This window comes from Mustela erminea, chromosome 9, assembly GCF_009829155.1.
Source record: "Mustela erminea isolate mMusErm1 chromosome 9, mMusErm1.Pri, whole genome shotgun sequence".
Lineage (NCBI taxonomy): Eukaryota > Metazoa > Chordata > Mammalia > Carnivora > Mustelidae > Mustela > Mustela erminea.
This window is the reverse complement of record NC_045622.1, coordinates 85724836-85751781: the sequence shown is the minus strand read 5'-3', so window position 1 is coordinate 85751781 and position 26946 is coordinate 85724836. Positions and strand designations below refer to the sequence as shown.

General features: G+C 37.6%; 2 protein-coding genes across 3 annotated transcripts in view; both read right to left on the bottom strand.

The window, feature by feature from the left end:
* NAT10 (N-acetyltransferase 10) overlaps window positions 1-5533 on the bottom strand; it is a 42185-nt gene extending 36652 nt beyond the window's left edge. Inside the window, exon 1 of the mRNA XM_032360474.1 lies at window positions 1397-5533. The gene's annotated coding sequence lies outside the window, so the exon portion shown is untranslated. The remainder of the gene's footprint in view (window positions 1-1396) is intronic.
* A 1038-nt stretch (window positions 5534-6571) lies between these two features.
* Window positions 6572-26946, bottom strand: part of CAPRIN1 (cell cycle associated protein 1) — a 38237-nt gene continuing 17862 nt past the window's right edge. The window contains exons 5-19 of one of the 2 annotated variants that reach the window (XM_032360475.1): window positions 26471-26709; window positions 26297-26379; window positions 23020-23157; window positions 21189-21241; window positions 21025-21111; window positions 18865-19020; window positions 18673-18781; window positions 16745-16806; window positions 16165-16275; window positions 15791-15940; window positions 14718-14868; window positions 11371-11565; window positions 10388-10488; window positions 9292-9355; window positions 6572-7758 (exon numbers count right to left, since the gene is read on the bottom strand). In XM_032360475.1, coding sequence (XP_032216366.1) covers window positions 7694-7758; window positions 9292-9355; window positions 10388-10488; window positions 11371-11565; window positions 14718-14868; window positions 15791-15940; window positions 16165-16275; window positions 16745-16806; window positions 18673-18781; window positions 18865-19020; window positions 21025-21111; window positions 21189-21241; window positions 23020-23157; window positions 26297-26379; window positions 26471-26709 — 1764 coding nt within the window. In that variant the 3' untranslated portion in view covers window positions 6572-7693. The remainder of the gene's footprint in view (window positions 7759-9291; window positions 9356-10387; window positions 10489-11370; window positions 11566-14717; window positions 14869-15790; window positions 15941-16164; window positions 16276-16744; window positions 16807-18672; window positions 18782-18864; window positions 19021-21024; window positions 21112-21188; window positions 21242-23019; window positions 23158-26296; window positions 26380-26470; window positions 26710-26946) is intronic. The other variant, XM_032360476.1, reaches the window with a different exon arrangement.

Here is a 26946-nt window from a genome sequence, read left to right as displayed (position 1 = left end):
TCGAGCCCTGCATCGGGCTCCCTGCTCAGCGGGAATCCTGCTTCTCCCTCTCCCACGTCCCCTGCTTGTGTTCCCTCTCTCACTGTGTCTCTGTCAAATAAATAAATAAAAATCTAAAAAAAAAAAAAGAAAGAAAGAAAGAAAGAAAAGAAAAAAAAAGAAATGTGTCCCAATTGTCTTCTCGAGGGAGGGAAAACCATACTGAAGTCTGTACAGAGAGACCTTAAAATTATTGTGATTACATATAACAAAATACTGCATCGTTACCACAATAAATACACTAAGGAAACATCAGGAATATCAATTACGTTATTGCAACATAAGAGTAAGAATGACAGGTTACCTAGGAAGTCCAGGGCTTGCTGCTTCTAAACATAAAGTTCATCAATTGCCTTAACTATGCCATAACGATCCTTCTAACCTCCAATCCAAATGTGGATTTTAGCAGTTCTATCTTAATATTCAATACTATATTACAACCAATGGCTCCTTTTTCATGAGGAAAGGAGCAAATATAAAAGAACTCAAGTAGAGACTCCAAAGCCTAAGCTTTTTCCAGCTCAAGGATCACCTCCGCTGAGCTGTCACAAAACGATCACACACTAACCAATCAATAACTAATTATTAGGGGCTGCTTTTTGCCCTGGTTACTAGGGGAGCCCCAGAAGTAATGCCAGATAAAGGCTTGACTTCAAGGAGCTTTCATTCTCCTTGGAGAAAATATTCAAGTAAAATTTTGTCGGTCTTAAGACTGACAAAATTAGGTGTAAAAATAACAGTACAGCCAGTGGTCTGATGAAGGTCTGATCAGAGTGATCAGAGGCTGGATCAGAGGTTACTCTCGGCTGGAGTTGCACGGAAGCCTTAATGGATGAAGAGGGCCCTGAGAGAAGAGAAAGAGAACTTTTCTTCATTCATTCACCTATTGGTCTAACAAAATAGCATCTGTGTGCTAGTTACCGTTCTAGGGGCATTAGCAAATAAAGTCTTGAATGTGACTGCTGAATAAAGACTATAAAAGAATGAGGTGAGACAAACAGTTTAAAACGTGGGAAGATCTGGACTCGGTTTAACGCCCAGCGCCTATACCAGGAACTGTGGGCAAGCTCCGCGGAAAGCGAAAGTGTTGTCATCCACCCCCTCACCCCGACCCCTAGCAAGAGGTCCCTAGAAGGTGGAGATCGAGCCCCGAGACCGCTCAAGAAGCACGCCGAGGGTGGCCGCCAATCGGGGAAGAGGAATCTGTCATCTAGGAGCGCCCGTGCGGGAAGGCAGGAGGCGAGGGCCGGGCATCTGCATGGATACAGACTTCATCCTCGAGCCGGTCACCTCTGGGCCCAAGAAAGACATGGACACCGACCGCAACACCCACCCCAAGACATCCCGTGTTGGCTACCTGCGCCCGGAGCCCAGCGGATCCCAGCCAGCAGCCGAGCGGAAGCACGTGGGGGAACCGAATTACTGCAGTAGCCAGAAGGGAGCAGTGGGCTGCCCCTAGCGGATGCCGGACTGCGAGCTTTCAGAGTTGGTCTCGCTCCGCGAAGCTCGTCCCGCTCCGGCCCTAGAAATCAGCGTGTGCGCAAGCGCACTAACGGCACGACGGCACGCGTATGCAGGGACCTTTCTCAACCAGGTCTCTGTGTGATGACGTCAGAGGCCCGGGAGGCGGAGCTGCAGCCCACAGAGACAACGCGGCTGGGAAATTCCGTTTCTACTCGGGTGACTGGCGTGCCGCTCGTCAGACTCAAAATACCTTGGCTTCGAAGGGGAAAATGCGCATACAGGTGTCCGCACGCCTAGCCACTGCCACTGTGCTGGGACTAGCCCGGCTTCCCAGATGGGTCCGGGGCAGCACATGATAAGTGGACCATGATTGTGTATTAGCCTGGTTTTATGAGATTACCGACTCCAGGGATCTGTGCGGGATTTTGACGATTTTTATTAAAATAACTTCCCACTTTGTGACAAAATGAGGAAACTCGACCAGCAGACCCGATTCATTTCACTTGACCCTCCCCACCTGCAGAAACGACCCTGTAGACCTGTCGAGAATCCAGCAGGCTTTCCATCCACCAGAGTGGGTACTTTGTAAGCTCCCTTTAGGCCTTTATCTGGCCATCAAATGACGGCGCTCTTCTGAAAACCGGCTCTGGGGCTCTGCTCTTGATAAATTACTTAACATCCTTTTTTCCTTCACCCTCCCACCCCACCAGCTCCCAGGTGAAAGTCGCCCAAGCACAAGAACCACATATATATTCTTACACATTCTTGTCTTTAGGCCAGAGCGTTGACCTTCAAGTAAATCCCAATTGCTTGCTTGACATTTTTGGGATACCTCAAATTCAAAATGTCTGAAGCCAAACTGATCTTCCCTTCCTTACTGAAATTCCTTCCCCACATCGAGACACATACAATTATAATGTAATCATCACCACCACCCATTTAGTCCAATATCGACCATTTTCTCATTCACTCAACAAAAATGCCAATATGCCAGACACAAGGGATCAGGTGACCAAAATGTTCCTATCACTCATGAAGTTTGCATAATTAAGTGCTATTAAGAAAAAAGTGTCAAAAAGAAGAAGAAAAAGAAAAAAGTATCCAGCAAGTGAATAGTGACAAAGGATATGTTTTAGTGGTGGTCATGGAAGGCCTATGAAGCAAGGACACTGGAGCAAACACCTGAATTTAGAATGAGCATTAAAAATATTTGAATGAAAAGCCTCCCAAGCTGAAGATTAACACATAGATTTCTAGATGGGAATTGCCTAATTGGCAAGGTAGCAAAGCAGCCAACATAGCCAGACTACAATGATCAAGAATAAGATGGTAGGAAACTAGGCCAAATAATGAATGCACATGGACCAAACTTTAGAATTCTAGGTGTGATGGGAAAACCAGTGGAGTTGGGGGAACCGGGAAGTGACAAAATCTGACTTACCCTCAGAAAAGGCTTTCTTGGCTGCTGTGCATAAATCACTGCAGAAGGGCAAGAGTAGCAGCAGCCATGCTTTAAAAGCTACTGTAGTTACCTGCTCTAAGCTAGTGGTAGGGGTGGTTAGAAGTGCTGGATGACTCAGGATACATTTTCAAGGCAGAATCATGTAGGTTACTTAAGGACTAGATACAGGGTATGAAAGAAAAAACAATGGTAGCCTAAGTATTTGCCCTAAGCAAATGGATGAATGCAGGTTAATTAAGAGATTAATTTGGAACACTCAAGACATTCAAATAGAGATTACGGAGTTTTCGGGAGTTTGGGACCTAGGAGTATGTAGAAGTGAATTAAAGTGATTGTATTCAAAGTCCTGGGATTAGATGAGATCACCTAGGAAAGATTCTAGCTGGAGATCAAGGTCTCACAACTGGATTACCCAGCAAAGAATACTAATTACTGAGTAGTGGCAAGTGAGACAGGAAACATGTAGAAGCCATTCACTACCGCCCTCCACTTTTTAATTTCTCACATGGGCTATTCCAAAAGACATATCTAGCACCATACATTTTGTTCTCAACAATGCATTGTGTATTCTTTAAATGGCAATTTTATTAGGTGACCATCCTTTAACCCACCCCTGGCCCCATACACACACAGTTTAGAAACCCTTTAGTTTCCAACTGTTAAGAGACAAAACTTAACATGGAACCTAACTATAAAGCCCCCTATAGTACCCTTGACCTGTTTCTTCAGCCACTAACAATATATTAACACCCACACTTCTCCCACCTGGGCAGCCAGCCTTCTCAATCACTGGAGATGACACCTTTGGACACTACTTTTCTCTCCACTTCTGTCTAATTACTCCTCATCTGTCAAGTCTTAGTTCAATTATCCCTTTCACCAAAGTCTTTCCTGATCATTTTGACTAGGTCATAACCTATCTGAGTCACGGCCTTTATACCTGTCATCAATCACGTTGCTCCATCATGGCATTGGTACATTTTTGTGTCACCACATCATTATCTTTGATGAGGTTGTTCAGTGAAAGCAGGAACCACAGTGATTTTTGTCACTACTGAATACTTAGTGCTTGCCACGATGCTCAGAAAGGACATCCAGATTTGCCTAATGAAGCCGTCGTTCAGTGGCTTAACAGTGTCTCCGAATATAAACACAGTAGTTAAAGAAAACTTGTATTTATAAATAAAAATACAACACTGAGAATTGCCTTTACTAGATCAGGTGGTCTTGCACTGTCTATACTCAATGAGCCACTCTTCTGCATGAGGCTGATTAGACCTTGCCAACTCCTGTTAAATTAAGGTATTAAGATCCTCACTGAAAGAAGGTATAGTAATCTAGTCTCTTTAGAAGGCAAAGCTACCAGAGAGATTTCTTTTAAGCTTCTTCCTTCTCCTCTTCTAAGTAGCACTTCAGAGCTTCGCTGGATAGTATACACAACTAATGTAGACTTCACTCAAGGACAGTCAAGAATCAGATTTTAATATTTAATCTAATGTAATTTAAGACAAATAGTCTTTTCCAGTATTTTTATAAACCCCAGAATGGGAAAAGGTATAGAGATAAGCCTTAACTAATTTACATTCATTTTCCTGATGGTTTCCCTCCCCGCTGACTCTACAGAAGGGATAGGCTCAAGGGCAATACTGATTCTTTGAAAATAACTTATAGTCAGTAAAACTTAAAAGTGCTTAATAAGAACTCAAGTAGGATGAGAATTCAGGAACTTAAAGATGAAATGAAGAAGGGTTTGAACTCAGTGCTTCCCTGTATCTCACTCCCCTAATTAGATAATATTACTGGAAATATAATGAACAGTACAAATTTCCTAAGACACTGAGGAAACTACTCAACTGCCTTCTACATTTTATGAACTGGTTGTCACAGAGCACCTCAGTTACTGAGGCTTCTGAGAATAAACACAAATTTTCATGCCTCCTTTAAGTGGAAAAGTTTCCCACCATAACAGAAATGCATATATAGGAGACAAAAGAACTGTAGAAGCTAACTGATTTAAAATGTTTAAAGGATATTTGTTTTAATATCAGGATAAAGTGATTGCAAAAACCCTTCCATATTCTTTAGGATATTAGGATCTAGAAACAAAACTGCTCTAACCAAGGTCATCAATGACATTCTACTTAAAGCTTAAAAAAAGGAGTCTCATTATCCACATGAGATGACTGATATTGTACATTTAAAAAGTACCTTATAATGTGGAGTCTTACTGTATCAAGAAGCTACAGTGACACATGTGACAGTCATTTTCTTGCAACTCTGCTAAAATAATCATTTGACCAAACAAAGGCCTTCTGCAGGTAGGACAAGTATTCATATATTATGCAGGATGCTTAGTACCAAGACTCAGACCTTAATGGGACTTTTTTTAAAAAAGTTCTCTGCCTCATAATGAGGCACTCCTTTGAAAAATATAGTCTGAATGTGACACAAAAGCTTAACATTTAGACTGTGATGATAGAATGCCCCCCCAAAAAAAAAAATTCTAATTTCCAAAAGAACAAACGATTCTTTTAAAAACATACATAGAAATAATAAAACTTCTAACACCTTTTACACATTCACAACATCTACACTAATGCATAGAAGTTTGAAACCTAGAACGCATTTCTCCCCATCCCATCTCTAAACTGATTCATAGAGATCACTAGTATAAAGAACTTATTTACTTCAATTTTAAATGTCATGAAATTGTTTTCTACACAGATAGCAAATTTAGTTTTATATATAGGATTGTAAGCATACACATCTAGGGATTACCCAGTAAACCATGAATATTTTATCTATTGCCCATAAAATACAGCTAACATATGGTTGTGGTACATCCCAGGCAGATGTCATTTAAAGCACACAACGGGAGGTGCTAGCAAAAGAAATACTCATTTGCAAAAGTAAACAGAACCCTTCCAATATGATGTACCACAACCACACATGAGAAAAGTCAAGAACTTACTTTATTTTAAAATAAACATTGAAGATATGCCCCCTTCCCCACCACCCTACAAAAAACTTTTTGAATGTGGAATGTTCAACAGCCTATCCATTTTAGTAGGTTACAAAACCAGCAAAAACTCCAGTTGTCTAATAATGAATGTTTGAGTATAGTTTTGTGTCTTGTTTTTTGTTTTTCTTTAGTAGCTGAGCACCTACAGGAAAAATTCCTTAGCTAAAGGCTAATAAAACAAAATTCCATTTCTGCACGGAAAATACCATTCACTTAATATTAGTAGCCTTTGCTGAATAGATGGGATTAATTCTCCATGAAGTCAAGGTGGGATATGACAAGCAGCATTAAGTTCATAGGCACACAGAACTAGTGCTCAAACTGCTAGCACAAATTCCAACAGTACATAAATTACTAAACTGTCATCTCCATCAAACTTGTGACTCTCCCTATGCATCTAAGTGAAGGAATCACCATTTTGAATATAAATGCCTCCATGAGAAAAAGGTAATTCAATCAGGGTTAGACAAAAGATAAATGCAACTACAGAAATAGCTGCTGGAGATAACCGTAAAATTTAAAACACTAACAGTGCATGGGGTGAACCACATAAGCTGCTAGCTGTTGAACACCAGTGTTTCAAGATACAACTTTTATAAACATGTTTTATTTGTTTTGCTTATACCATCAGAACTGAAACTACTGTCTGTCATTTCCCTAAAATAGGGAAATCAATCTAAAACACATACTGGTGCTTTGCAAAAGATAGCAATTTAAAAGGGTGGTAGCAGCAGGCATTTGATATTTTTCTTTTGAAAACCTTCAGGCTGCAGGAAAAACATGTGACCAAGAGTGTTATGATTATCCATTAGATATTTTCATCAGTACCTGTACCAATTTAGGTGACAATACAGCAAGATTCAAGGATTAGTGACAGACAATGTACATTATAAGGAATGATATATAGTACCAATCCTTACAAAAGTCATTGTCGAAGAAACTGTTAAGTGTTCAAAAAGGTATCTAAATACTTCACATTAAGTACAGAAGCGGCCATCCAGATTACATCCCATATTTGTTGCATATTTTTCAAAAAGTGCCAATCAAAGCCTAATTTTGCATTTTGGCTTTGTCTTATACAGTATCAGCTGTTAAAAAGCAATTTACATGTGTTTTTAACCACAGTCGTTTGGCCATAGGATGAATAGTGCTGTGTCAAAGCTGGTAGCCAGCCTTTTATATTAAGGGCCCATGCATAATTTGGTATGCATCTAACGTTCAGTGCTCCAATTTAACTGGAAAAGCTGTGAAATGCAGTTGTTCCGCCAAACCACACTCCACTCCTTCTCGAAGGGAAATATTTTAGTTTTGTCAGTTACCACTGAATAACTCTAGGGCTGATTTATAGATTTTGTCCAATGTCAAAAGTCAATCTTGCTTTTTCCAAGCCACTTCAAATAACTATGGAGATATCACCCTGTAAAGTGTATTATGTTTTACTCCTAAGCAAGGGTGAGGAATCTGAGTATCATGTGCAAGGCTCAAGATGACGCTTAGGACAGAACATGCAGAATAAAAATAGTTTCCTTCCATATCCAGGTAATATAAAGCTGACAATTGTAGTCCTGTCTTTATGGGATGAAAACAGTCCCTTTACAATAAGTTTCCTGAAAGGGAGAACAAATAGATAATAACTCTTCTGGTAACATATTATGGTACACTGGCCAGTGTGTTTTTGGCGTTTAAACATAATCCTGTGAATCAGATTAATTCACTTGCTGAGTGTTCATTTGCGGCATCCCTCTGTTGGGTCTTGGGGGCCCTCCACGACCTAGAAGACAAAAATGGCATTTGGTTTTTCTTTCAAATATTATTTGCTTTGCCTTCAAGCAGATTTTCATCTGAAGTCAAGAAGCATGTGGGCAGCTTGTCACCACATTATTAGGTTTAAGAAGTCAATTCTTCAGTGTTCACCTGTCCTGGAAGTTGTCATGCGCAAATTTGCTCACGTTCTCTAGCTAAAAGAAGAGTAGATCTAATGGAGTATTCCACCAGTACTCATTCATTCATTCATTCAACAAGTATTTATTGAGTGCCTACTATGTGCCAGGCACTGTCATCAGGCGTTGGAAATAGATACAGCAGTAAAGACAGACAAGGTACCTGCTCTCATGGAGCTTACATTCTAGTGTACACTCTAGCTTACATTTCAGTAGTAAGTAACATCATACTATCAAAATTAATAAAAGCACCAGAATGAAAAACAGACCTTGTTACCTAACTGTTAAAAAGAAACTACATAACATTCAAAATTGTATAATGACTTGTAACAGATAAAGTAACTTTTTACATGCTGTTAGAACAGATTTTTAGCTACCGGTCAACTCAACTTTCAGAGAATATGCTACAAGATGAGAAAGAACATAACCCACATTCACATGCAAATATCCTTTGATACTTCAAGTCAGTAATTCCCAAGTGATCCATTAATTTAAAAATAAAATGCACCTTTTTGCTGGCCAGCTTCTACTAGCATTGAAATCAAAGTACTTTGTAATTCCTCCTTAATATACATTTTATACATGTTATGGCCAATATCTAGAGGAAACCTATTCAATTTAACTTCCCTTAAATCAGAGAACCATTTAGAACTTCAGATCATACGAAATGCTACCTAATTGTTACACAGGTTGACTTCCTGTCCAAATAGGAAGCAGTTTTCCTCTGGTAATAGACAAAATCAGAAACTCATTAAACCTGTAATTTTTAAAGATAGTTCAATAAATTAGTTAGGATTTTGGATGTTTTATTTAGAAGTCAGAAATAATCCGACACTTGTATCGCTATTAGTGATCCAAAGGCATTGAAGTTTCAACTAGGTTCTATCACTTCTAAATGGTTCTCTAAATGTAACTATGGCTTATCTGGCCATTAAAGAACTTCTGACCCTAAAATATAATATGCATGTTCAAAAATGAAAGAGGAATAATAAATTTATATAAATGTTCAATCTCATTCCAAAAATGTCTTACAAAAATGTTTCAGTAAGTACTTCCTAAAAACATTTAGCAGGTTTTAGGACCTGAAAAATAATTTGCAGTTGGAAAAACACTTTTTCTGAGGAGGAGAAATGTTTTAGTTTTCAAGACAATTTATATAGTAACAGGGAAAGTCATTCAAAAAATTAAATTTGGGTTCAAGAGAAGTTTTAGAAACAGAGCATTTCATTTAATCCCTAGCAACAAGTCTGGTAATGATAAATGTATTCCTAACATGTAACCTACATGCAGACTATGGAACAGCTCTTCCAAGGCCAGAACAGAAGCTCCACTTAGGAGCTAGGATCACCACCACAAAATATTACCTCGTGGGGCTCCCCGTGGTCCACTCTGCCCAGAGCCTCGCTTGAAATTCTGCTGATATCCATCCTAAAAGACAAGCTAGTTAGTAATGAAGGAAATGTAAATTTTTAATGCTTACTCATCATCTATCTATTCTTATTGACACAGATCACAAAATTCTTCCTTATATTTTTTGCGCATTTCAATATAATATAGCTAGAGAAGTTATTCTGTAATTGTACTTGTTATTCTCAACATTCAATGTCTCTACTCTTAAAAATCATTTTTTTCTCCTACACAAACTTATTTTTATTCATACATAATTAACATATAGTATTATATTAGTTTCAGGTGTACAAAAGGGTAATTCAAATATTTTATACATTTCTTAGTGCTCAAGGTAAGTCTGCTCTTAATCTCCTTTATCCATTTCACCCATTCCCCACCCACCCCCGCCCCTCTGGCAACTACCAAGTTTATTCTCCATTTAAAAGTGTTTTTTTTGTCCACCTCTGTTTAGTTTCTTAAATTCCACATATGAGTAAGATCGTGTCGTGTATTTTTTTCTCTGACTTATTTCTCTTAGCTTCACACTCTCTAGAGGTCCATACACTTCCTGCCAAATGGCAGTATTTCCTTTTCTCTCTTTTTTTTCTGTGGCTAATATTTTATTATATATACCACATCATCTTTATCCATTCATCTAGTGATGGTTACTTGGGGTTATAAATAATGCTGCAATAAACACAAGAGTGCATGTATCTTTTTCAATTAGTGTTTTCATTTTCTTTGGGTAGATACCCAGTAGTGGAATTACTGGGTCATATGGTAATTCTATTTTTAATTTTTTGAGGAATCCCTACACTGTTTTTCACAGTAGCTGCACTAATTTGCAACCCCACAAACAGTGAACGAAAATCATTGTTTTCAAGACTCTATTAAATGAGCACCTATGTTGAGTGCTTAAGAAAAAGTTATCATTTTCCATAATGAAGTATCTTGTACAAAATTACAAAATTAGCCCCAAATTACTTAGTTACTAAAGTACAAACAGCCGCATCAGTCGATTTCATTGGTGTATTTAGGTCAGCTTTGTATTTTAAAGCAACTTCTACCTACCCGCTGATAGCCAGAGTAGTCCCGGGGAGCACTGAACTGAGACTGTGTATAACCACTGTTTGGAGTGTTAGAGAATGAAGGGCGGTAACCATCATATCCTCCTAAAATTTAGGACAAGAAAATAATTTTCTTATCTACACAAGGAATTTTTATTTCCTACTACTGACCAAAAAAAGAACTGAAAAATTGTAAGACATGCTAATTATTTAAACTAATTTCTAATTTCCTATCCTGATCCCATCTGTTCCTGAATTTCTGAGTATTAACTTACTTGGAAGACAACACTTTTACCCATTCATGCACACACACCCCCACACAAAAAAATCTCCATAAAGTCTGATAATTAATGGAAACAAGTATCACCTAGAAGACAGAGAAGTCAGGGATTTGACACCTAAAAAAATTCATTCCTAATTTTGTCGGTTTAAATGCCTAAAGCAGGACCGCCTGAGAAGGCTAAGTTGGTTAAGGACCTGCCTTCAGCTGAGGTCATGATCTGGGGTCCTGGAATAGAGCTCCACATCAGGCTCGTGCTCAGCAGGGAATCTGTTTTCCCTCACCTGCTGCCCCTCCCCTGGCTTGTGCTCTCTCTCGCTCTCTCAAATAAAATCTTTTGTAAAAAATAAATAATTGCTGGGCGCCTGGGTGGCTCAGTCATTAAGCGTCTGCCTTCAGCTCCAGTCATGATCCCAGGGTCCTGGGACCAAGCCCCATCTCGGACTCCCCACTCAGCGGGAAGCCTGCTTCTCCCTCTCCTGCTCCCCCTGTTTGTGTTCCCTCTCGCTGTATCTCTGTCAAATAAATAAAATCTTTAATAAGTAAATTAAATAAATAAATAAATGGCCTGTAACATACTAAAAACGTTTAAGTTGTACATAAGAGACTAATGCAGATACATATCTTTCCCCAAAACCATACAACATATTTCTATGTATTTTATAAATAAAAAAAGAACATAAATTTGCTGCTGCTTTTTTTGGTACCTCTGAATCCATTGGCAGGGCCCCTATATCCATTCATCAAGCCTCTAGCACCACGGGAACCACCACGAGACACACCACGACTGTTGTAATACGGCTGACTGCTACGTGGAAATCCAGTGTTCTGCTGGGGAGGTTGCTGGTGGTTACCAGTCACTTGATGGGGCTGGTCCTGGGAACCATGGTAGGTGCCAACCACTATAATAAAAAGAAAAAATGTATACACACTCATACCCCACATACACATAGCTCATTACAACCTGTTCTCTCAGTTTCTGGTTTAAGAGGTGCCTTGTACTTCCTCTTCAACTTGTCTTTAAATTTTCATATTAACAATAGTGATCACTATCCATTAGTTATTAAATCCCTATTTTCCTCCTACCCATATATTAATTAACTAAAGAGAATATAATTCTCTAACAATAATTACAAACCTTTAGAAGCACACAAATGTGTGAGAGCACAAAATTCTATCCTTCCAAATGAAACAAAACCTGTATTATTAAATATCTTCTAAGAGGCACCTGTCTATTAGCACAAGAGACCCACAATAACTCAAAAGATCTTACATACTGGAACAGTACAACTTAAATTTTATATCATTTATTTCTTTTCACTAAAAAGTTCCTTTGTGGTAAAAGTTTTCATATCCTTTTAAAGATTTTATTTATTTATTTATTTATTTATTTAGTTAGTTAGTTGACAGACAGAGATCACAAGTAGGCAGAGAGGCAGGCAGAGAGAGAGAGGAGGAAGCAGGCTCCCTGCTGAGCAGAAAGCCCAACGAGGGGCTGGATCCCAGGACCCTGGGATCACGACCCGAGCCGAAGGCAGAGGCTTTAACCCACTGAGCCACCCAGGCGCCCCTCATATCCTTTTAAATTGCCCTTGCTACTTAATGAAACATACAAAACCATGCTCTCCCACACCTAGGCAACCATATGGTGGAATTTCCAGTCAATTAAAAAGATAAATCAGCAGAGGCCTTCAGCTTATAGCCCCCTTAATGCCTGATTGCACTTCAAGTCCTTTTGAGTACAACCAATTTAGAAGACAGTTAAATACTACTCACAGTGGCACTCAACCTGATGAGGTGAAGAGAAGATTCTAAAAGGTTTATGCTAACCTTGCACACCCCTTCTTCCTTCCACAATGGAGAGAAGTCTAGAATCTAGAAATCTTCAAAAACTAAATCCTGGGGCGCCTGGGTGGCTCAGTGGGTTAAGCCGCTGCCTTTGGCTCAGGTCATGATCTCAGGGTCCTGGGATCGAGTCCCGCATCGGGCTCTCTGCTCAGCGGGGAGCCTGCTTCCTCCTCTCTCTCTCTCTGCCTGCCTCTCTGCCTACTTGTAATCTCTCTCTGTCAAATAAATAAATAAAATCTTTAAAAAACAAAAACAAAAACAAAAAAAAACTAAATCCTGAGGTAACTTTCTGATACTACCCCAATGTTTATAATTCACAGAGGAGACAAAACAGGACGCAAACACTACCTTTGGAAGGTGAGGAAGGTAGAGACTAAAGGAAGGCCTATACCCCAGGAACAAAAACAATCAGCGCCTCTTGCCAGCCCAAAACTTCCCATGTTTAGGCAGAGAGAACAGGTGGTGAGACTCCTGAAAAACTTCACCTGATGTATTTTATATCCTGAAGAAACCCCAAACACATTTATCAGTTCTCAGAATGATATCTGGAGTGAGTAAGCCCAAGTATGCCTAGGAGGAGAAGGAGTGGTGGCTCCTTTTTGAACTATGTAATTAATGAACCAATTATACTATCTACAGTGTGATCTTTCTATAGACTGCCTTTCACTACATTCCCCAAATTTAAAATTACAGGCAACTATCTTGATTACAGATAACATTTTCTATCTGAAGAGATTCATTCACATGCACGTAGAAGAGTGGTCAAAAGTGAATTTTCAACTCAACTTTTTATCAGTAAGAATTTTATTAGTCTTGGTCAAATCTCACTGCAAGAAAACTCTTAGTGGTACAATTAAAGTGTAATCTTTATTTAAAAAAACCAGAAATCAGGGCACCTGGGTGGTTCAGTTGTTTTAAGCATCTGTGCCTTTGGCTCAGGTCATGATCCCAGGGTTCTGGGATCAAGATCTGCATCAGGTGCCTGCTCAGTGGGGAGTCTGCTTCTCCCTTTGTGCCTCCCCCCAGGCTCATATCTTCGTTCTCTCTCTCGCAAAAATAGATAAAAATAAAATTAAAAAAAAAAAAATTTTAAATACCAGAATTCTTTTTAAAAAATAGAATTTCTATTAAAGTGTTTGTGTATCATAAACTTCAAGTCCATAAATAGCCAGATTCTTGCCTTATCCCTTTTTCATGTTGTTCCTGACTAAACAGTACAATTTGCTGTGGAGCAGGTGTATTTGGGGCCTTTAGACATTGTGCTGACATGCTTATGAGTACATGGCAATAATTAAAGGAGCATGAGGGTATGAAAGCCAGTTTTATCCCTCAACAGCTAAACACAAATCGCGTAATGGATAAATATTAGATTATAGCTGATTCAAACTCCTTACTAATTACTGGTGCTTAAAATTATAGGAAATACATGTAAGAATTTAGTACTGAAAAATCCATAATGTTGATCCAGGTCTATCAAGAATTTAGACAATTAAAATATCTCATAGTTATTTAAATCAGTCTGATAAAATTAAGCTATTAACTCCTACGATTTTAGAAAGGTCTGTTAGTTTGCTATGGGATTCCAATTAAACAACCTGGGATCTAAATAACCAAAGACCTAAAGCAGTTATTTCATGCCTTACAAAGTTAAGAAATCTACAATACCTCCAGCTACATTACTACAATGGATGTGGTAACCAGCCAACTTATGAATGACCTTACTTGCCAACAAAAGACTTTGTTTCAACCTAGTCTACCAAAGACAGCTACCATGGGATTTTTGCCTGCTTTATTCTAACTAGCATACTGACAACCAAGCCAACTCCTTACTGCTTCTTAACTGTATAACTAACTGACTTACTACCTACCAGGTATCACGCTATTTGGCTTCAATTAATTAGCAATCAAAGTTGATCATAATTTAAGTAACAAGCTTAATTCCACTAAAATCATAGAACGAAAAAGGGATATTATGAGCGCTTACTGATCAAAAGAAAACTGGTGTAAGGCCTCCAAAAAAAGTGCAGGCACATAAAATAAATATGAACTCAATTGAATTCAGGTTCTGTAATGAAAAATCTGTAAGGTCTACTACTAAAACAAAAACTCTTGGACCCCGACACTCTAAAAATCTAAACTCTCCTACCACCGTCAGTTAACTGTGTTGGAGGGCAAGAAGCCAAGGAAGTGACACTGGTTTTCCTACCTGTTTGAAGCTGTTCTTGTTGAAGGTCTGTTTGTTCTACTTGGTGAGGCTGACTAGAAAAGCTCTGGTTGTAACTGGCCTGGTACTGATTTTGCTGTTTCAAAGTTTCTGGTTCATTAACAGGAGGAACCGGGGCATTCATATTGAACACCTGTAAGTAAATAAAGTAAATGATTACATCATCCCTTTACGCTAATAATTTCCCTATTTTTAATAAGGCAGACCTCAATGCTGGTTTTACCTCAACTGTAAACGCATTACAGTTCCAAACACATACACACACTCACTCTCTATATATACAGTATATATATATATATATATATTTTTTTTTTTAATATACAGACATACACACCACACAGCACTTAAAGGAGAGCATAAGAGGGGATCAGAATCTAAAAAGACACAAAAATCAGCAGCTTGGAAATGCAATTATAAATGAGAAAGCTTTTTAAAGATGCAAACCACTGATACAATGTCACTTACAGAACTTAATTCTATGAACTTTAACTCTGAGTTGAATCCTTAATCATTTTTTATTTTTATTGACATTTTCAGCAAGTTACTACTTTAATATTTAATTCTGAACTTTCCCATGAGCACCAATTTAGCTGTATCCCATTAATTATGGTATTTTCATCATTTTCTAGAAACCCCACAGTTTAGAGATGCTTACTGAAAAACCACAATGAACTATAATATGTGAAATTTACTATGAGAAATGTCCATAAAATAAAAGATTAAGCAAATATGGAAAAAAGTAGACAACTGTTAAATCTAGGTAATGATTTATATATAAATATCATAGTAGTCTACTTTTCTGCACATTTACTTTTATTAATCAAACGAAAAAGGATGAAACTATAAAAAATAAAGATGTGAGCACACAATTCCTAAAACTCAAATATTATCTCTGGGATCAGGAAAAAATTAGAGTTTATGTTCAATTAAATATACTCTACAGTTTGGAGAGATGCAAACTCAAATACAAAGCTAAATGAAGACTTTTTTGTTGAGACTCTGGCATGATCATACTACACACTAGGCATTTAATATCAGTTCAATTAATTACTCACCGTTTGCATGGATTGGAATGGAGCTGCATTTACATTGATTCCACTGCTATGTAATGGTTTGCTTGTCCCAGCCTGGAACACCTGAGGCTGAGAAGCAGCCGGAAGGGAAGATGATGCTGTAGTCTGGTCTGTATTTAAGGAGATTGTTGCCTAAACACAAAATGAATAGATGCACTTTAGTGATAAACTATATTTAGCCAAGTCTACTATCCAAGACTTAGTATGTTAAGAAATCCAACTATTTCATAAAAGCAAAATACTGTATTGCTTGCATTAGGTCCAAAAAGAATAACAATATTAATAGTAATTTACCTCTGCCCAATTCATGAGTAAGTGCCTCATCAAGTTTATGTCATCTAGTAACAGAAACTTGCCTGAATCTGGTCAATTGGTTCCTTTTGTGGTCGCTGCTCTGTAGCGTGAGAAGGCTGGTACAAGGGTTGAGATGCTGTATATCCCTCACTTGTGGATGAAACCAAAGGAACCTACACAGAAACAAAGCAATCAAAGCTGCTTTCTGTTATAAACTCTAACACAGACAGGGCTAAGAAACAGATATACCTGTTAAAGAGACTATAAAACTTAACAACTGCAAAAACTACATCTAATATTAAAACTGAAAGTTAAATACACCCAAGTCCACTTATGAAGTCCCCAACAAATGCTTCTAAATGGCAATATCGACACTGAATTTTAGAATTTTGACATTTAAACATGTCTTCTCAAATTCTACTCAGTTCAAAATTTAAAAATTATTATAAACATGAGACTTAACAAAAACAATGTTTTTTAGGTTATTAAAACAAAAGTAGATATAACATGGAAATAAAGGCTGACAGCTACCCACAACAGACTTGGACAATGGTAAAATTCATACCTCACTTTCATGAGCCATTAAAGAGACCCAAGAACTGATTAAAAACAAACCTACAGCAGTATTTCTGTCACTCTTACCTGTGTAGCTTCTGGTTGTACCGGAACTTGATTAGGCTGAGCAAGTCTAGATTCAGAATGAACTGTAAAATTGACCCCAAAAAATCCACTGTTAATCCAAAAATCAAATTTCTTCAGAGAAAACTTCTATAGCCAAATCCTAAAAACACTTTAGTGATCATGAAAATAAACTGGAAAAGTATCGTTAGGATTTTAGCTTTTAAGTGAGCTTTTCTGGTTTCCTTCTAGTCATAATGCTTCCACAGGAAAAAATAAGAATATGCTTTTAAAAAGCCTATATTCAATTCAGTGTGCAAACTGTCAACTCCCACAAGTCTTCTACTCACTTCCCCAACCATGGTTAAAGAATCAAAAATTTGGATCTGTGGTTAGTCCTTTAGAAATCAACCATTTTGCGAAGAGAGGCTAATGAACTCCACATTAACTGAGTATCTAAATGGCTTACAGGTTCTATCAATGCTGTATATGTTGATTCTGCCACAACTTTTCAGTTGTAAAAACTATGTGTTGTCTTTCTCTGGTAGAACTTGGAAAACGAACACTAATAACTGTTTCTTTTCCATAGGCCTAACCATAATTTATTTTCTAACTCTTGGTAGAAATATTAGATATGAGCTTCCTTTATGTTGGAGAAATTGTAACTAACAAACTAACAGTGTCATTAAACACGCTTTCCTCAGCAATTCCTTTTGTGACTGAAGATTTACATGATATTAAATATGTTATTTTATTTATTTAAGATCCTATCCATTTATTATTTGACAGCGAGATAAAAGCAGGCAGAGCAGCAGCAGAGGGAGAGAGAGAATGAGACTCGCCCCTTGAGCAAAAAGCCTAACACAGGGCTCAATCCCAGGACCCTAGGGATCACGACCTGAGCCGAAGGCATACGCTTAACCGACTGAGCCACCCAGGCGCCCCAAGTATGTTATTTTATATAGTCCCACTTTTGTACCCTTAATAATGACATGTTTTGGGAAAAACACCAAGACTCAAAATGACTGACGGTCCTGGAGAAAAATAGACCACTTAACCACATACAAGATGCCAGTCCTCTTTAGTGCTATTTCTAGTAATGGTGTAAGACTAGTAATACAAGTCTGAAACTTAAACTGTCTTTTTTGTTTTTTAAGATTTTTTTTTTTTTTAATTTATTCACTTGAGAGAGAGTGAGAGAGAGCATGAGAAGGGAGAGGGTTAGAGGGAGAAGCAGACTCCCTGCTAAGCAGGGAGCCCGATGCGGGACTCAATCACAGGACTCCAGGATCATGACCTGAGCCAAAGGCTGTCGCTTAACCAACTGAGCCACCCAGGCACCCAGAAACTTCAACTGTCTTTAGGCCAATCTTCCCCTTTCCTCTTAAGCAGCCCCTTAACCACCTCACTGTTGCATCTCATTTTTATTTAGGTAATAAAATGTTCAGAAATTCTCCTAAAAAGCTGCAAACACCCTTCAAAGAAAGACACCTCTATTATTTTTATGCTTAATTTTGAAATTTAAAAAGCCAAGCACAATTTAATTTATATAAATTACAGTAATAAGCAAAACTGGTCTGTAATGTTACAAATCAGGAAATGGTCCACAGAGCCAAAAGAGAGGGTAAACTAGTAACTGAAAAGGGACACAAATAGGCTTCTGAGGTACAGGTATGTCCCATTTCTGGGTGCTGGTGTGTTCAGTCTGTGAAACTCATCAAACTACATTTGCACATACTTAAGTTTATATACGATAATAAAAGGTTGAAAAAAAGCAACGTAACGACAGTTATTCATATTATAGGGAAAAAACAGTATTTCCTACCAAATTAAAAGACCCAAGATCCAAAAGTTAAGCAAACATTAAAAGGAAATAATTAATTTTCACATACTTTACAAAACCTGAGAGCACTGGCCCTGTATTTCTCACAAAAGAATACACCATTACTAACCCGGAGGGCAAACCAGCTGGGGCATGTCCATGTTTTGTGTCGGATTCATAGGCTGTGCAGATACAATGGCAGGATCAAGTGTCTGGTTTTCAAAATCCAGCATTGAATCCTGCAAGTCAGGATATAATGGAATTAGATTAAATAATGTAAACACTTAAACTTTCAGTTAGTGTTTGACTCAACTGCACCTACCTGTATGAAATTATAGGGCCCCTGCATTTGCGCCATAAGGTCCTGGACTCGCTGTCTTCTCACAACAGGATCTGCCTGAGCCACTGGAGTCAAAGAATGGGGCTCTGGCACTGAAGGAGATGCAGCCTGAGGTTGCTGCTGGAGTGAATTTACCACCTAAAGGGGAAAATGAGGGGAGAGATGCAGACTGGGAGCATGAAAAGAGCTCCATTCATTACCATCTTGACAGGTCCCCAAACTCTATATGGCACCATACTATAAACAAAGTAGCAGGCTTTAATGTAGTTTCTCAAACTGACCATTATAAATTTAACATTGAGTGCTGTCACTTCTACAGTGTTCTCAATTCCATAGGACGACTATGTAGCATTTCAGATTAACTTTATAACCTGCTTTCAAAGATTACCCGTGCTTGCTTCCTAAAAGAATGTACTGTGCTTAAAACTGCTATGCCTTCTATAGAAAGAAATTAAACCTGTATTTACCTCAATACTTGACTGAGTCAGCACTCAAGAAAAGTTAGTTGTTATCATCATCAAACTTTGAGTTCCTACTGTTTAATTCTCTCTAGGATGAAGCCGTATCACCTTACAGAACTTGCTACAAAAGCCAAAGATCACTATACCTACCTTATACCTACCTCTAATAATTTCTTCTGATTATTATTTAGTAATTCCCCACTCTTCTGGGAAATCTCACTGATTTTTAAATTTATGTTCTGTCTGGCTTCTAATCCTGGGCAAGTCATACCTGGTGAGCCTGGATAAATCATAAGCTTATTTCTCTTATAAGCAATTGTGAGATAATCACTACTTAAACTGTTACGAAGACCAACTGATGTGTCATCTACATCTACATCTCAAAAAATTCTTTAGAATTCCATCCCAATAGCCTTTGGAAAGGTCCCACCTACCAAGTACTTAAGAACAAACCATACTGGCACAGTACTAAGTAAGATAATATACTATTCTCTCCCAATAAAAAGCAAAAGTTCTACTAAGCACTGTTACTTCTCAAACTTTTCTACTATGCCAACACATACTTTTCATCCCTAACATTCCATTTTTTTAAAATGCTAATAATTTATATTTCTACCCCTATATTCATGCTAATATATACCTATTACCTCACTTCCCTAAAAACATATGCCAAATCTACTTAGTCAAGGCCCAGGAGGTTTGCATACCTTACACAAATCACCATTCTACAGAGAGATCTCTTAGATCTATTTTTCTTCTAACCCTCCTCTAATACTTCTGAACTGCCTTGCACAATTCAGCAAATACATATACTGTCTTGCTAGGGCTTCATGGGACACTATTTTCATCCAAACTAGGTAACTTTCTAGAATACAGGGCAAGTTCTTTACTCAATCTGATTATCAACAGTGCATTTTGGCACATCTATAAAGAGCTAAAGGTACTGACACACCTTTGAAGAATGATCTTGATGGAATAATATTAAAGAGATAAGCATTATTATTCACAGCTGAAAGCTATTTTTTCTGTACTAAAGATATATAAAAAGAAGCAACCAAAAAGAGGATGGAAAGGATGGCAAGGACCAACTTGGTAAGGCATTCTGATTTTATCTTATAGGTTACACAGCACCATCAAGAGTTTCAAGTAAAAGTAACTTAATTAAAACTTTTCTAATAATTGGCCTATAAAAATGAGTAAGATAGCCTGGAGCACTCAGGAAAAGAGAAATATGAAAGGGACACCTGAACTAGACATGAGGACCTGAAGAAAGGTAATGTCAACTGAGAAACAGAATTAAGAAACACTAGAGAAATCTAGAGCATTAGGGAGAAGGAGTCTAAGATGACACTTCCCTTGGAAGGTGGGCCTTTTCTAAAGGCTATCCATTTGGGTGCCCAGATTTTTATAGAGCAACCTGGTATCAACAATATACAAATCATGTACTTTAATAACCCCAAGTCACACACATATAACTTTATATATATGTTCTATAGCTGGATCAACTAGAGATTCTACTAAACATCCACAAGTATAAATAATCTTTTAAACATAATGATCTTTTAAGTTTAATAAGTTTGTTATGATAATGTATTAAAAACATACAATCTTAATTTGTTCTTAGGAGATAAAAATTACTAATAAAAAAAGACAACAACCTTGCACCCAAGAGAACTCTTACCTCAACTGTTTCGACTGTCCACTCATCTACCTGCTCCTTTTCACCACTGCTGAACTGTGTTTCTGCCATAAATTGTCTATTTACATACTGCAAAGCAAAGTAAATGTTTCAGAGTTCTGCTTGAAAGGCAGAAAAAGCAAGCCAGCATTAAATAAAAATCATACCTCTGTTGATTCAACTTCACTTTGTTCGGTGTATTCTTCTGCTGGCTCAGGTTCTAAGACGTTAAAAGATGATATAAATGAAGAGTAAGAAAAAAAATTTTATTTAAATATTTTATTTATTTATTTATTTGACAGACAGAGATCACAAGTAGGCAGAGAAGCAGGCTCCCTGCTGAGCAGAGAGCCAGATTCAGAGGCTCAATCCCAGGACCCTGGGATCATGACCTGAGCTGAAGGCAAAGGCTTTAACCCACTGAGCCACCCAGGTGCCCTAAGAAAAGTTTTTTTTAAATTAGCAATTATTTTAAACTCCAAATAAGTTAGCAGTTTACCATCAAATAACCAGAACTTATTAACAAAGTTATAGTTAGCATTAAGTTTCTATATTTTAATCATTCTTACAATAATGTATTTAGAAAGAGTTTTCTTTACATTTACTCCAGAATGAATCAGGCTCAAGAGTAGTTATCCTGGATTAGGTATAATGCCAATAAAGAGCTAAGTTAAAACTTCTCTCTCTAGCCTAAGAAGTAATATATATTATAAAGCAGCATACAGATTGAAATCATCCTCTCTATTTTAATCACTTGGTGAAAACAGTTAAAGGTGGAGAAAAGACTTCGCTATGTTGATCTGCAACCATAAATTCCACCAACGTGCAATCTCCCTTTGTAGCTTCAACCTCATAGCTAACGTTGTATGAAGCGCTTACTATGTGCCAGATACCTGATACGTACTTCTCTCTAAACAGAGAACCTGAGGTACAGAGAAATTCAGTCACTTGCCCAAAGTTTCATAGCTAATGAGTGTCAAAGCCAAGATTTCAATCCAGGCAATCTGAATCAAGAATCCATGCTTTTTAACCACTACAAAATTTATGCTCTGACAATGCTTCCAAGGATACTCAGACTTAAGTTATCGTAAAAGGACTCCTAATGAGTGCTTACATACTTATTAGTTTATGCCAAGTGTTAAAGTTAACTGGAAAAAATCTCATTCCATTGAGATATTTACACTTGAAGATTACGGAGTTATAATCACCCCATTTAAAACATACACATGCATATATGTGCCCTCATACTACTCACTTCATATACTAGCATGGTAAACAACGATAAATCTGGGCATGTCAGCCAAAATGTACTTAAAAAAGCCCTACAACATTTCTCCTCATCTATATTACAAGAGCCCAGCAATACTGCAACAAAAAAATTCCAGTTTGTAACAGTGATCCAACTGAACATTTGAACCAGTAAGTAAATGACTGGTATTTGGGCAGAGGGAAAGGGAGACAATCTTAAACAGATTCTTGACCCAGCATGGAGCCATACGCAGGCTCTATCTCACAACCCTGAGATCGTGACCTGAGATGCAGTCAAGACTAGGACACTCAAATGGCCTGAGCTACCCAGGTGCCCCTAAATGACTGATACTTAATACTTCTGGAATAACTCTTAATACACATTTAATATTTTGTCATGCTTAAAGTTTCATTAAAAACCTCAATGTGGGGACGCCTGGGTGGCTCAGTTGGTTAAGCAGCTGCCTTCGGCTCAGGTCATGATCCCAGCGTCCTGGGATCGAGTCCCACATCGGGCTCCTTGCTCAGCAGGGAGCCTGCTTCTCCCTCTGCCTCTGCCTGCCATTCTGTCTGCCTGTGCTCGCTCTCTCCCCCTCTCTCTCTGATAAATAAATAAAATCTTTAAAAAAAAAAAAAAAAAAAAAAACCTCAATGTGCTTATGTAACTAAGTAAATGTATGGCCTGAACTTGTGGCAAAAGAAGTAAAACTAGGACTATAAACTAAAGCTCATATCCACCCAAGTACTTACCAGCTTCAGCTACCTGGTCTTCAGCTGTAGGTGCTGAAGCTGACTCTTCTTCCTCACACAGCCCATTCTGGTGGTTGTGGGTGCTGTCAAAGTAGTTTGACTGGAAAACACGCTCAACAATTTCCTTTAGAGCTTTATCTAGAAATTGATATGAATTATAATGTTAGACCATCTCAGAATGCCTGACTTGAGTAAGATTCAACACGCTACAAAATACTGCTCCAAGAAAAAAAACTTGTCAGCCCTTACTGAAACATACATATAAAAAACATTAAAATCCACCAAAAACAGAAATGATGGAATGATAGAGAAAAAGAACCTATTAGTATTAAACTTTATACACTTAAAGGAAGTTAGTTCAAAACAAAAAGCTGACAGCTATTATTTATTCATTTAGTATATATTTAACGCCTACCTATATGTTGGGCAATGCAGTAGGCAATGAGGCTACAAAAAGATTTGTAAAAGATACAATATCTGCCCTAAGTTTATAGTTTAATAGAAAAGAATTATCAGATACAAAAACAGTAAAATCACATCTGTGAAAAGTACTACACAAAGGTACAATGGATTGGACCTAGGCAGGAAGAAACTTGAGAGGCTTTCCTCATAAGTGCTTCAAGAGCACAGATCTGGAAGAAGAGTAGTAGAAAGAAGAGAAGTGCTTCAAGGGAGAGACAAAAGCATTTACAAAAGCCCTATATGAAGATAAATGGTGCCAAATACGAGAAAATGAAAGCATGTGCTATGGCTTGAGCCATAGGGAGCTAGAAAAAACAAAGAAAAGACAAATCTGGTAAAGGCCAGAACATGCAAGGTCTTTATGTCAAAAACAACTGTATGTAAAATATAATATAAGAAAGCCATTAAAAGAATTTAAAGAAGGATGGGGAGGGTGGATTTAGTTAAGAGATTGCATTAGACAAAAGACAGGAAGAAAAGTAGAAGGAAGAGAAAAAGAAGTAGATAGATTCAAAACATATTTAAAAAGGAAAGCTGTCAGAATTTGATACATCTGGATATAAGGGGACAGGGCAGCAGGTGAAGGTATGTGTCAAGAATTAATCTCGGGGCGCCTGGGTGGCTCAGTGGGTTAAAGCCTCTGCCTTCGGCTCAGGTCATGATCCCTGGGTCCTGGGATCGAGCCCTGCATCGGGGTCTCTGCTTAGCAGAGAGCCTCCTTCCCCTCTCTCTCTGCCTGCCTCTCTGCCTACCTGTGATCTCTGTCTGTCAAATAAACAAATAAAATCTTAAAAAAAAAAAAAAAGAATTAATCTCAACTTCCTGGCCTTTTATATAGTACATGCAAAATGTACCTATGTATGTAGAATGTATCTATCCCTAATAGGTCACTTTACAGATAAATAAAACTTCAAGGACATTATCACAATATAGTTAATCCTGTTAACAATAAAACTAACAAGTTTTTGAATGAACACTTCACATCTCCCTTCCTCTGCATCAGAGCCTCGTAACTAAGAATTACTTGTTTTAAAAAACTTGTGAAAACTAAATGTACATAAAAACACCAATTTGAGTCATTAGTAACTTTTCATTAGCAATAAAGATGTTAAATTCTTAAGATAAACAAGACTAGGTAGAAAATAACACCCAAGTAAGATATAAGCTTAGACATTTAACCCTCGTTTCTCCTCAGTAACGTTCATGAAAATTTGATCAGGCGTCTGACCTAAAACTACTTTTTAAGCTAACAAGTTTATACACACATGTAGATTTCTTTCTATTCGAACTTCAAATGATAAATTAAGTACATATTTGATGCAGATCTAAAATTAAGAAGCAAATATGATTTTTTAATGAATACAGTAAATAATCCAAGTTAACAAACCAAAAAATTATTTCTTACATGAAAAGATACAAAAAGATTGGTTCCCATATTTGATTTACCTTTTCCTTAAAGCAAATACACTCCAAATTACATCATACAGTTTTGCCAATTAAAACTTTTTATCCAATATTCCACCAAACAGCTAAAAATAAGGTATAAATACAGATACACTGATCTTAATATGTTCAAAATCTACTTCCTAAATCAACTTAATAAATAGCAAAGATAAGAACCTATTCCCTTATTTACTAAGGAAATAAACCTAAAATTCCTAATTTACTGAGGTAGTGAAAGTGGTTTTTTTTTCTAAAGATTTTATTTATTTAGGGCGCCTGGGTGGCTCAGTGGGTTAAGCCACTGCCTTCAGCTCAGGTCATGATCTCAGGGTCCTGGGATTGAGTCCCGCATCGGGTTCTCTGCTCAGCAGAGAGCCTGCTTCCCTCTCTCTCTCTGCCTGTCAAATAAATAAATAAATAAATCTTTTAAAAAATATATATATATATATATTATTTATTTATTTGACAGAGATCACAAGTAGGCAGAGAGGCAGGCTGGGGGGGGGGGGAGACAGAGGGAAGCAGGCTCCCTGCTGAGCAGAGATGTGGGGCTCCATCCTAGGACCCTGAGATCATGACCTGAGCCAAAGGCAGAGGCTTAACCCACTGAGTCACCCAGGCACCCCGATAGTGAAACTTAAATGTCCCTTTATTTTCTTTAAAATGAATATGCACCGTTCATTTGAGATTAAGTTTTAAAAAAAATACAAAGAAAATAACATCCTCAAATTAGCAGAAGTCTAAAAAATAAGCAAAAACGAAAGCAAGGATCATGAGTAAAATGTATGAGGTACAGAAAATATTCTTCATAAAATTTCACGAACAAGGAAAAAAACCAGTCCCTATCTAATACCAACAACTCTGAAAAGTTTATTTGGTGCTAATCTGTCCAACTTCAAGCACAGTAAGTTACACACAAAACCATGGTAAGTTAGGATTCCCATCTCTACCGATTTATGATTGGTGTTTGTGACTTATACACACACATACAAAGCAAAAAGGAAAAAAAAAGGAAACAAATCAATAAACCAAAAGTAAACAGATCAATGTTATTTACACAGTTCTGAAGTTTCTTCAATTAACAATACTTTTTTTTAATTTTTTTTTTAAAGATTCTATTTATTTATTTGACAGAGAGAGATCACAAGTAGATGGAGAGGCAGGCAGAGAGAGAGAGAGGGAAGCAGGCTCCCTGCTGAGCAGAGACCCCCGATGCAGGGCTCGATCCCAGGACCCTGAGATCATGACCTGAGCCGAAGGCAGCGGCTTAACCCACTGAGCCACCCAGGCACCCAATTAACAATACTTTTAAACAGAAAACTAATTTTTAAAGATTCTTAGTTACAAAATAAAAAATTATGGTAATACTCACAGGTTGTTCCACATACAGATTTTTCCTTTCCTTCCAACAAGTCCCATAGGTGAATGGAAGCATGTTCATACTGCTCATTCAACCTTTTAATAATAATAGTAATTTAAAAATTAATTAATTACATTTTAGTTGTCAAGTCAACATTTAGAAGTTTCTACTACCAAATAACTATACCTTAAGCTCATGTCCCGTTCAGGGTCTGCTAATTTGTAGAATTCATCCAACAATGACAATTCCTCTTCAGACAATATTGGCACTCCATTCAAACCTTGCTTCAGGTCAGTTCTCACCTCATCATCTCCCAATTTGTCCAAAACATACTGGAGCTCAAGTACAGTTTTTAAACGTTTTTGTTCCGCTTCTTCTCTCATAAGCTGCTCCCGACGCGCCGTCTTCTTTATTGTTTTCTGAATCTGCATTAAAAGTGTAAGCGTAAGACACTGAAATTAAATACAGTTCAACCAATTTCAGGTCCAATAAAAATAAGACCTACTCATTGAGTATGTGACGACCCTGACATATAAAATGATGATTCCCAAATTACAAGAATTTAATATTTAATACACCTGTTTTAAACAGCTGTTAAAAATTTAGAACACATCCTCCCCTCCATATAAACTATTATACTAATGAAATGTTACCAGTAAAGG